The 12,670-nt window shown below is 38.5% G+C and overlaps 1 protein-coding gene across 1 annotated transcript; it reads left to right on the top strand.

Moving 5' to 3' along the window:
- Nucleotides 1-1,627: 1,627 nt before the first annotated feature.
- On the top strand, nucleotides 1,628-10,773 carry LOC116377396 (L-amino-acid oxidase-like). The gene is made up of 7 exons (XM_031839035.1): nucleotides 1,628-1,870; nucleotides 3,676-3,899; nucleotides 6,000-6,112; nucleotides 6,268-6,469; nucleotides 6,992-7,060; nucleotides 7,190-7,326; nucleotides 8,755-10,773. Exons 1-7 carry the CDS (start codon nucleotides 1,732-1,734, stop codon nucleotides 9,542-9,544), a joined length of 1,674 nt encoding a protein of 557 aa, XP_031694895.1. The 5' UTR covers nucleotides 1,628-1,731; the 3' UTR covers nucleotides 9,545-10,773.
- The last annotated feature ends 1,897 nt before the right edge of the window (nucleotides 10,774-12,670 follow it).

The following is a 12,670-nucleotide window of genomic DNA, read 5'->3' as shown; positions in this document are numbered from 1 at the left end:
CAGTGCATCTGGGTGTGAGTGTATTAAAGGCACCATGCGTCAAAGTGACAGACAGCAGCAGGACTGTGTTGTTGTTTTTTTGTTGCATGTTGTCAAAGAAATGCTCACACAGATTCGTGTCACTTAATACATGAAATTGTGGTAAGCAAATTTAGTTCTCACATTATTGCAGAGTGAGGTCAGAGTGCAGGGTCAGCTGCTGATGAGCATCACTGGTAGTGTTCTAGTGTCTCGAGGATATTTTAGTCGTTTGAAATAGAATAACTGGTTAGATTTCTGGGTGTTTGTGTTATAACCTGTCTTAATGCAGGAGATGTACATTTACAATTGTCTCTTTATGTAAGATGAAACTCCAAACATAAGGCATTTGAATCTAAGTATTTCCTATCATTCATTTAATCAACCATGTTTTGGTGGTGGGATACGAGGAAAACCGGAGAACCTTTTTATTCCCCCCTTCCCAAAAGTCTCATTTGTTGCCTTCATTACTTTCAACGTTTGCAGCTGCATTTGTCAAGATGTTTGTTTTTCCATCATTTAGTGTTTCTTAAGAACTAAGAACCAAAGTATTGCTCAACACCAAGTGAAACTTCTACCAACAACTAAACAAGTTAGTGCAAGCCCAAGAATTCCGATGAAAAGCTGCAGAGGGACAATCATTGGCCAGATCGTCCCAAGTATATTAAAGTGCTATCCATAACATAAGTACTACCATATATATACTTAGTGTGCAGTAAAATGTTCTCTGCTCAATATTTTACTATAAATATGATGTTTCTGGATGCATATTACTGCTGCATTATATATGTATGTTGCCTCTTTTGGTGCAGTGCATCTGGGTGTGAGTGTATTAAAGGCACCATGCGTCAAAGTGACAGACAGCAGCAGGACTGTGTTGTTGTTTTTTTGTTGCATGTTGTCAAAGAAATGCTCACACAGATTCGTGTCACTTAATACATGAAATTGTGGTAAGCAAATTTAGTTCTCACATTATTGCAGAGTGAGGTCAGAGTGCAGGGTCAGCTGCTGATGAGCATCACTGGTAGTGTTCTAGTGTCTCGAGGATATTTTAGTCGTTTGAAATAGAATAACTGGTTAGATTTCTGGGTGTTTGTGTTATAACCTGTCTTAATGCAGGATATGTACATTTACAATTGTCTCTTTATGTAAGATGAAACTCCAAACATAAAGCATTTGAATCTAAGTATTTCCTATCATTCATTTAATCAACCATGTTTTGGTGGTGGGATGCGAGGAAAACCGGAGAACCTTTTTATTCCCCCCTTCCCAAAGTTTCGGTTGTTGCCTTCATTACTTTCAACGTTTGCAGCTGCATTTGTCAAGATGTTTGTTTTGTCATTCAGTGTTTCTTAAGAACTCAGATTTTGGTCAGTTTCCAGTAAAACTTCTACCAACAACTAAACAAGTTAGTGCACGCTAACATTTTCCAATGAAAAGCTGCAAACTGAAAAACAATGTCGTAATCATTGCTAGTATGTTCAAGTGCTATCAATGCCAAGTGAAACTACCCACACCCAGTACATGAGTGAAAGAACACAAACAAATATAATTCTCACCACCACAGATCCTCTACAATTGGCTAAGAGAGGCATGTAACAACACATGATCCTCGATCGATCAACATAAAAGCAGCCACGGAGATCTTGTGAACCACAACTTTGGAAACGGAGCAAAGTTCTGCGAAGATAGTCGGGAGGGATCAACCAACAGATGAATGCCATGAAAGAAAAACCTTTAGCTTTGGAGACCAAGCTGAAGGCTGTTCCTGTTTCTCCTCATTTCACCAAAGACGGAAAGACGACAAGCTTCCGAACTGAGATGGAACCACATGTGGTGAAATGGAAATTATGTGAGTATGTTGCAGCAATATTGTGATCTATTTTATTTAGACAAAATATCGTCTAAATAAATCTTTTATAATTCCAAAAATCATACGCAAATAAAAGAATCTTACTTAAGCTATCAGACAAAATTGTACAGACTTTTGGAAGCTTGAAGGTATCTAGAATTTGATGTGAATTATTTTGCATCATTTATCATAATTCATCTTTAATCACTATTTGAAGATATTGCTATGTAAGTATGGGATTCCAGCTCCTCAGACGCCGCACACACACACACACGTATACATAATAATGACCTATTCTTAATATATAAGTTAAGTTAATAATGAACTTATATATTATTTTTGATTATTTATTAATTTATAATTACTTCTACTAGAATTGTTATTGTATTCTCTAAGGATTTTGTTCTTTGTGTTTTTCGTGTTTTTTTCTTATGTATATTTATATTTTTACATAGGGATATTTGTGTACATGAACTGTATTTGTGTATTTATTTGTAGATTGAAATACATCCCGTATTACTTCCGAACCTCAATCGACACCCCTCACTCACCCATCAAACGGATCACACATCCACACACTTATATCGTATATTGTAATATTTTGCTGGACCTCCACTTCTCACTTGTATACTCTTCATTCTAAACCTGAATATTATTCTCCTCAGTTTGTTTTTGTCCCTGTCTTACTTTGTATAATTTATTGGGTCATATATGTGTGTTAATGTAATTGTCTGCACTTGTTTTGTACTCAATAAAAAAAAATGTAAAAAAGAATTTACTTTTTTAATTTGGAAGTTGAACCTCAGCTCCTATAATTTATTATAGTATATTGATCTTGTTAAGGGGGAATTTGTCTTTGCATTTGACCCGTCCCTGTATATAGGGAGCAGTGGGCTGCCAATGACAGGCGCCCGGGGGGCTGTTAGGGGTTCAGTGTCTTCGACTCAGTACACGTCCCAGTTAAGGATCGAATTGTCGAACTTGCGGTTACCAGACAACCCTCTTAACCCAGTGAGCCACGGTCGCCCCAAATAATAAGCTCAAAGAAAACTGTGAAACCAAAATACAGACACTTGAATATGTCCTCATTGCAAACCATTAAAAACACCAACCTAAAGTCACATATTCTGTTATATCAGGCTATCAGACTGGAGCCGTGGCTTCAGAACTGGAGCTTTTACTGTTTTCCACCAGATTGAACCATTTTCTCATGTTTGTCCTATGGGGCAAATTCATGCTATTTTCCTGGTTTCCACTGGGGGCACTGCTGCAGTATTATGGAGCACTGCAGTGATTGGTGCAATTCCCGACATCAATCTTGATCCCATTTATTGCTATATCCCAGAATGTAGCAGGCATTTTCAATATATAAAAAAAAAAAAAATGTATATTTGGTAGTTTTAATCATAACATAAGTTGTTTAAAAGAATGAACTCAGTGAAAGTGGAAAACAATGTTAATATTTAATTTGATGGCAGTTTTTTTATTTCAGTCCTCTAAGGACATCAGATCAACTTCATTCTTGAGTCACCTTGTTGGGTTTTATAGTGATAATGTTTAACAAGGTGGCCCTAAATAGAGAAGTGACGGATGAAATAGAGTTAAAGAACACCATTGCACTTCACATTGTGGATTTCATAATGCATAATTAAGATACTTTCTTTTATTATTTTCTTTATTTATTTAGTAGTTTTATGTGATAACTAAGGAATTTGCTCTGTTTAGTCAAATGCATGAATCAATGAATGTTAAATATCTTTCATGACGGAGTTAAGTGGTGTGTTTTACTCTTGATATGTTTCCAGTTGCTGTCAGTGTGCTGTTTCTCGCACTCTACCCCGCCCATGCTGCTGGTGTCTGGCAGAATGAAAGTCTGGCTGACTGTCTGGAGGACAATGACTATGATGAGCTTCTGCACATAGTGGAAACCGGTCTCCCTCCCCCAAACACAACTCATCATGTGGTTATCGTCGGAGCTGGCATGGCTGGACTGACAGCTGCCAAGCTCCTGAAAGACGCAGGACACAAGGTACATGCAACGGACTCATACACTACACATGATGTTATAAAACCACTGCACAACAAAAAGCATTTTCTTGTGAACAAATTGCTGGAGTTCGGGAGAGTTAATTAACGTTCAGGGTCTCTATTCTTAAAACCTGGGTTGGCATCAAGGACGCTGCACTTAGTTGGTTTTATTCTTACCTTTTAGAGAGAACCCACTCAGTCACCAGCGGTAATTACTCATCCTCTACATCTCACATTACCTGTGGTGTACCCCAAGGTTCAATTTTAGGTCCAATTTCATTTTCCATATACATGCTCCCACTTGATCAAATCATCCAACGTCCTAATGTCTCTTTTCATTTCTATGCAGACGACACGCAGACCTTTCCTTGAGACCTAATGACCCCAGAAGCCTAGCTGCTATTTTAGACTGTTAATGATATCTTAATGCCACCAAAGTCCCAACAAGTCTTCTTTTTGATGTAACACTGAAAGTCTTACTTGTTAACTGGTGAGTTGCCAAAGCACTGACGTTAACTAGGCAAAAATGGATCCAGCCCACTAGGTAACTAGTGACCTACACTTGTCTGCACTACCTACATAGTGACAAAATTGCTCCCTAATTACCTAGATCAGGGGTCGGCAACCTTTACTATCCAAAGAGCCATTTTGCCCTATTTTCCACCAAATAAAATTCGTGTGGAGCCGCAAAATTATTTATTTGATATCACAGCTTATAAAGTTATATATAGTTATATTATATATACAAAAACTATAGTTTGTTGTATTTATGAAAATATAGAACAAGTATAAAGACGATTCTTGACATTTTATTGCAGTTTTACCTGTTATAACAACATCAAACTCTTATGAAGAGTAGAGTTTGCTGCAGCAGCTGAGAATTCGCTCATCTCCAGCATGACACTTTTCAGCACATGCTGTGTGCTTGTTGTGGAAGCATACAGTAAGCCAGCATCGTTGGCAGTGAAAGCAAATGAAGACGTCCACGCAGAGTTGAACTCTATTTTCCTCCGTGACTTTTCTGGACATGTTCATGCCCCACCGCCCCAACAAAATTGTAACAAAATGGTCCACGTTGAACTTCTGTTGAAATAACAACATTTTGACTCCTCCATCTGTGCTTTTTCAAATAATAGAATAAAGAAAATTGCAATTACTTTCAAGTAAACCAGATCGCTCCATCAGACAAAAACAAATACAATGTGCAATCCCTTTGTTAGAACAATGCAAATAAAGTTCAATCTGTGCAAAAAATAACTAATATTTGGCAAAAAATAGCTTATTGTGGCTGCAATTCACCTGTTTTGCACTGAATATCTTTCCAAGATAATAACAATAAAGTGCAACCTGTGAAAAACTAAACAAAACAAGTTCAAATATTTGGCAATAAAGAGTTTTACTGAGTTTTACACTGCATATCTTTTCAAAACAACAATAACGTGCAACCTGTGCAAATGTGTGAGCCATATGTCGTATATCAGGAGCATTTTATTTTAAATATGAGCTTTAAAATGTAGCATTCTAAAAGTAAAATAATAGCTGTGATAATAGCTGTGATAATAATAATAGCTGCACGTGGGACTGTTGGGACTGTTAGTCCACTGGCTGTGGTCATCACAGTGAACAGTGTGATGGGAGGACATGTGAGCCCTTGTTGCTCTACGTCCTCTACGGATCTACACGATTCACGTGGATGATATATTTTGATTCAAAACGGCAAATTTCGCCGAAAAGCGACAAGTTTGCAGGTATGAATAAAGTTCTTGAAATAAAAAAATTCTGCATTTCCCCCTGCGCCCCACCTGCAATACCGCCGCACCCCACAGTTTGAGAACCACTGGTCTATAGTAAGCAATGCATATTTTTTCCCCACCTCCTCATTAGCATTTTCTGAAACAAGCGTGACTATATTTTGGCTTTCACTAGATCAACTAGTAATATCAAAAGACACTCCAGCTAGTTAGTTTTGGCTTTCACCGGTTCAACTAGAGCTCGAATGGCTTTCCATACGTACACCTACTTTGTATATCTACTACATTTGAAACATTTCATGACTGGCCTTTCGTGTATTTATCTGTTCAAATTAATCTGTTGTGACAAGGTGACCATATTAGAGGCTAGTGGTCGTGTTGGAGGACGAGTGGAGACCTACAGGAATGAAGAAGAAGGCTGGTATGCTGACCTGGGAGCCATGAGGATCCCAAGTTCTCACCAGTGAGTTTATGTAACTCAAATCAAACATTTACCCCTCCCCCCCTCAGACTGACATAATTGTGTAAAAAGGAAGCTGTGTTGTCGCTGTCTTGTTAGTTTCAAGAGACCTTACAGTTACAAGCTAACTCTGCTACTATCACCTCCTCTGTCAACAGTATCGTTCACTCGTTTGCTAAAACGCTGAACGTCAAGCTGAATAAATTCATCATGGATGACCCCAACACCTTTTACTTGGTTAATGGGTTCCTGGAAAAGACGGACACAGTGAAAAACAACCCAAACATCTTCAATTACACCGTGTGGGAAAGTGAGAAAGGGAAATCAGCCGGCGAGCTGCTACAACGAGCTTTGCTGAAGGTACGTAAGACAGAGGAAAAGAAGGAGAGATGGAGTCCAAGGGCCTTGACTGAAAACTACAAACCTGCTGCTTTAGACATTCTGACACATTAAGTGAATCGTTGCACAAGTTCACACATCTGATCAGATCTTTGGTTATTAATGTCCTTGCATAGCTGGAAAAGCTATTGCACTTTACCTACCTTCATTGTCAAACTGCATGCGCACACTTACATACACCATCAGTGTTTACAAACTGTAAGAACAAATGTTACCAAGTTCTCATATGAACAGATGGTAGCATGTAACATTTAGCATCAGGCAAGTAACTAAGGTTAACCCTCTAGTGGCAATAACCTCCAAGAACTCCCATTGGTTTGCTTTCTGTGTCAGGCTTGGCCATATAGTGGAGATACACATTCATGGTTCATTGTAGACATAGAAATGAAAGCTCACTTTGTGAATACTCACATCAGCTCAATAGATGATTCAACTGACTTCATCAATGCAAGTGATTTTTTTTTCCTTTTCTTTTTTTTGCAGGTCAAACATGATGTGGAAAACCATGGTTGCAGGGCTGCACTGATGAAATACGATCATTATTCTGTGAAGGTAAAACACGATGTGACGTCATGACATTTTGTAAAATGAGAACATTTAACATATTTCTTTTGACACATTTTAAGCCTTTTGTTTTGAGCCCAACTGTCTGCATGACATGGAACTGTGTTTATTTCACAGGACTTTCTGAGAGACCAAGGATGTCGGAGTTCAGAAGCAGTGAGGATGATTGGAGACCTGCTTAATGAACAGAGCCTCATGTACACTGCGGTGACTGAGATGATCTATGAACAGGCTGTCATCAATGATGACATAAAGTGAGTCCCAACACCCCGCATTGTCAACTACTCAATATAAAAACATATTTTCACAGTAGAGTAAAAATTGTTAAATCCCCTATCAACAACAGTTATATATATGAAATTATTATAAAGCTGTTAACTTATTTTACAACCAATCCTTTTTTGAATATTTTGAGCTAAGACATTATAATTCCATGGTGTTACATTTAGCATCAAAGTAAATTTAGAATTTTTTACCATTTGGTGTTTTCTGCAAACAGCTTTTAAAACCTCTTGAGCTACAAGAATATGTAAGCCGTTTTTACCTGCTCCAAACACAACTCAAACAACCAACTAAAAGAATTACCAAAATATCATATTCATATTTCGCCAGCAGTGAGCTCACCCAGCACATTTCAGAACCTAGCGATCGAAGCTACGTGCTAGAAAACAAACCAAGACGACAAAAAGCAAGCAAATGCCACACAAATCCTTCACATCTCTCTCCACAAAAGCATCACCGAGATATGAGCCAACGAACACCAGCAACACAAATCGCTTTATCGCGTTACATTTTGAAGTTTAGATGAAAAAAAGCATTTCGACCCCGCTATGTCTTCCTCGTGTATCCTGTGTTAAATCATTCCGTGGCTTTAGGGGGGCCGTTCAGACCAGGGCTGACGATTTGACTTTCAACGTATCGGATTTTACACTTCACGATAGATGGCGCCTTGTTGATTGTGATTGGCAAACAGTGCTGTCAATCTTTTCCTCGTGGGTATAGCTCAATTCTATTGGCTCTAACTATACTATATATATCTATAATCTTTTTAGTATGGGTATGCAATTTTCGAGCAGAGGCCTAAAAAATAGGTTCGTTTTTATAGTTTGACCATATAAAGTTATTATATCGAACGTGTTGAGAAACTGTTGCTTAATTGCACATCCAACAGACACAGATCCACATTAGCATTCATTTGGACTTGTGTTTGTGGCCACCCAACAAATATACATCAGATATTAATCACCTTTGCTCTACTTTGATTTTCACCAATATATCCAGCTCTTTTAATGCTAAATGCTCCACAGCGTGTACCAGCAAAACCTTAAATTCTTTTGAGCTAGGCAGGAAGTGTACAAAGGATTAAACCAAACCAGGAAAGGAAGACGTTATTTTTGGCTGATAATGTTAGTTTGTCTTAGATTTGTTGTATTATAGACAATGACTTCCAGATCTAAATCAAACCTTGATTCTGATGTTGGCCGCCTAGAACTAATGTCAATCGACTCAAACGACTGCAGGTGGCTCTCCCAGTCTGCATCTTTCAAACAATTATTAATCATCTAAATATTGAACTATGAATGTGGTTGCTAAAACACAGCATACGAACATATTGCAAATCTGCAAGTCTCTCTACTAGAATGCATTCAATAAGAGAATCTATTTGTCTTTTTGTTTTTAAGGTACACAGAAGTGACTGGTGGGTCGGACCTTCTCCCCAAAGCTTTTCAGAATGTCCTCAATGACCTCAAAGTCCCTATACTCCTCAACTCTACGGTCAAACGCATCAAACAGTCAGATAAAGGTGTAACAGTTTCGTATGACACAGGACAAGAGTTGCTGAAGCTTTCTGCCAACATCGTTCTGGTAACAACCACAACCAAAGCAGCCCTTTACATGGACTTTGTTCCAGCTCTCTCCGTTAACAAGATGGAGGCACTGAGGTCAACCCACTATGACAGCTCCACTAAAATCTTCCTCACCTTCAGTGAGAGGTTCTGGGAAAAGGACGGCATCCGAGGGGGAAAGAGCATCACTGACGGGCCCTCGCGTTACATCTACTACCCCAGCCACGGTTTCAAAAATAAGACCATCGGTGTCCTCCTGGCTTCCTACACCTGGTCTGATGACTCCCTCCTCTTCTTAGGTGCGAGCGATGAAGACCTGAAAGAAATGGCTCTGAGAGATTTGGCAAAGATCCACATTCACACGGATGTCAGGTCTCTCTGCAGAGGGGTGTTGGTGAAGAAGTGGAGCATGGATCCTTATAGCTTCGGTGCCTTCGCTCTCTTCACACCCTACCAACATTTAGAGTATGCTAAAGAACTCTTCAGAAGTGAAGGCAGGGTGCACTTTGCTGGTGAGCACACAGCCTTCCCTCACGCTTGGATGGATACAGCTATGAAATCTGCAATCAGGGCTGCTAAGAATATTAACAAAGATTCAGCTAGAACTCAGCATGACGAGCTCTAAGGTTTTAAATCTACTTTCTAGGGAAAATCTGTTTAATAGCAGTAATGAAAATGTTTCGGGGGAAATATTGAGAAACATTACAAAGAAGTGTTGCACTTTTGCTTGGTTTTTGTATCCTTAGGAGTGAGGCTCCTCATAATTATCTTCATTTTCACAACTGACCATCATAAGACAATTAACATAACTTTATGTGCTGCATATGTAAGGGTCTTTAACATTTTCACAAGTCATTCATGTCAGTATACAAAGACTGGCAAAACACAGAGACAAATGCAAATAAACATAATCTTCAAAAACCAAACAACAACAATCTGCTCCCATTAAGACATCTTTTATTACAGTGATTGGATAAAGTAATGATCCATGACAATGAACAGCATTGTTAAATAGTAAATACAGAGAGAGAAAGAGAGAGTGTAAGAAACTAATTCACAATACAACATAACTAAAAAGCTCAGTTCATATAACAAAGAACAGTCAAATTCAATATCGTGAACAGGTTCATTTGTGCTCTTATATAAGTTAGGCTTTCTTCACTTTGAATTTATAATGTGTGCTTGTGAATATGATATTTGGTCAGCCCAAATCTGTGGTTGATGCTCTAATGACTTATTTCACATTCTTAAATGAGTCGTTTGATTTTATTCAGATATGTCCTCTCAAATGTGTGACTTGTTAACTCAAATCATTAGTCTATGATCATCACTTACTCAATTCATATTATCATCATTAATTCATGCACAGAAATGAGTCACTGTTATCCTTGTCTTCTCAATACTTTTTTCTGCACGTTCAGCAATTGTATCCAGCTTTGGTTGCTATTAGTTGGGTTCAAATATACAGTTTAAGTTGTCAGGCAATTGATCTAAATGAGCTAATTCTGTTTAATATGTTTTAATTACATAAAAGGTACATGTGGATGTACTAAAGATTTGGATTCTTAAAAAATATTGTTTTATTTTTGACATATTGTGTATATGTGTACATGTATATCTACATATATGTATAATAAATGTGTTAAAAATAAGTTGGGAGCATGAGTCATTAAACTCAATGGTTGAATTAATTTAGCACAGTTCATTTGTGTACAACACTCAATATTGCTAATTTGTGTGTATGAATGAGAATCAAATGTAACCTCTTTGTGTGAGTTGCATCCAATTCTTTGAGGGAAGCTGCTTCAAAACCCAGTAATGAACCAAAATGATCCCAATAAAACTGATTTATATGCAGACTGTATAACTGTGTATACAAACAATATATCTGTATAAGCAGATGATAAACCTGTATGTGCAGACAATATACATTTTCTATTTCCTTTACTTTGTCCAATGAGATCAAATGTAAAGTGCTATGCTCCAACTTATTGCCTGATGTTTAGTTACAGTGAAACTTACTCTTAATTAATTCAAAGCAAGTCCCCTCTGATCCTGTCCGGTTGTTGTCTTTACTCGTTGCTTTAACAGCAACAGAGCACTTTTCCTTCTCTGTGTAGAAACAGCAAAGGTAAAACCAAACTGCTGGGCAGAATAAACCAGTTTGCAGATATCAGCACCAAACACCTGTCACTGTAGTTCAGCAGCTGTGAGTTGCCTAGAGCAACACAAACGAGAAAACCGGCAAACCACAACCACAGAACTGCCACAATGGCTGTGACTGTATGGAAAGCTCTCTGCTTTGATCGATCTACTCGCTCTCTTTCCCCGCCCACCTCCCCTGGCCCTGGACGAATCAGAACACAGAGAACACAAAGGCTGCAGAAAGTTATGACAATTAAAGAGAAGACCAATGAGCAGAAAAATGGGATGACGGGAAGATCAGGGATGAACAGAACTGTTAAACCACCCCATCCACAGCACAGCAGCCAAACACATACAAGGCTGATATTTCGCAACTTGACCCCACCTGACTGTCTCATCCCCAGATAGGTGACGGGATGAACAACAGCCAGGTATCGTTCCACACAGGTCAGGGTGTGAAAGAACATCTGTCCTGGTAAAACCATAGAAGACACATAAACCCCCACTGTGGTCCCCTCTGAGAGACCAGCATACATGCCACAAAAGGTGACTGCAACCCCAAAGGCGTAGATCAGCTCCATAGCAGCCATGTGGAAGGTGAAGATGTCAGAGTGCCTCGTTGTTGCAAAGGAGCGCTGCCGCCGCCATTGTTGGTAACCCAGGTAGAGGATGAGGATGGAGAGGGGGACGAGGAGCAATATCTTAGTGATGATGAAGGCAATGGAGATGAAAACTGCAGTTTCAATGTTGAAGCAGTGGTAAAAGGAAGAAGAAGAGTTGACTGACATATTGGTTCATATGATGTTGCTTTGATGGAGAAAAGGGAGAAAGAGAGTGAGAAACTAATCATTGAGACAATGAGACAACAATCACCTTCATTTCTAAGATCATTAAAGTTAATCAAAACTACAACACATTGTTAGCCATTCAATGCAGACATCATTTCTTTAATACTGCAGATTATTTATTGTAGGTAGCTTTAATAACTGTGTTACTGCCTGAAAGCAAAATCTGAACACAGTTGTCCAATATGGAACTCATATTCTTTTAATATTATTATTTCTAGAACCAGCAGATTCATAAAATCGCATTACAGAATTAATTACAGTCTTTGACTTTTTGACAGACATTATTTTGTATACATAGACATGAATGCAGTTAAAATCAACAAAACACAAAGCAGGTATTTAAGACTATGAACTGAAAGTCGTCGTGTAATAAAGGACACCCACCTTGTTTGTTTCTGATGTTTCTCACGGACTGCTTTTCTCCAGCAGCTGATCCTTACGTGTATCAGTGCATCTGGGTGTGAGTGTATTAAAGGCACCATGCGTCAAAGTGACAGACAGCAGCAGGACTGTGTTGTTGTTTTTTTGTTGCATGTTGTCAAAGAAATGCTCACACAGATTCGTGTCACTTAATACATGAAATTGTGGTAAGCAAATTTAGTTCTCACATTATTGCAGAGTGAGGTCAGAGTGCAGGGTCAGCTGCTGATGAGCATCACTGGTAGTGTTCTAGTGTCTCGAGGATATTTTAGTCGTTTGAAATAGAATAACTGGTTAGATTTCTGGGTGTTTGTGTTATAACCTGTCTTAATGCAGGA

This window comes from Anarrhichthys ocellatus, unplaced genomic scaffold (genome assembly GCF_004355925.1).
Source record: "Anarrhichthys ocellatus isolate YVR2014 unplaced genomic scaffold, GSC_Weel_1.0 scaffold1203, whole genome shotgun sequence".
In the NCBI taxonomy this organism is placed as follows: Eukaryota; Metazoa; Chordata; class Actinopteri; order Perciformes; family Anarhichadidae; genus Anarrhichthys; species Anarrhichthys ocellatus.
Note: the sequence above shows the minus strand (reverse complement) of the source record. Positions and strands in the feature narration are given on the sequence as shown.

Bases quoted from the DNA above. Each gene is read 5' to 3' on its own strand.
- LOC116377396 (XM_031839035.1), top strand. From the start codon at position 1,732: ATGAATGCCATGAAAGAAAAACCTTTAGCTTTGGAGACCAAGCTGAAG. The intron at 3,900-5,999 runs GTACATGCAACG...TGTTGTGACAAG, and splicing joins TGAAAGACGCAGGACACAAG to GTGACCATATTAGAGGCTAG. The intron at 6,470-6,991 runs GTACGTAAGACA...TTTTTTTTGCAG, and splicing joins TACAACGAGCTTTGCTGAAG to GTCAAACATGATGTGGAAAA.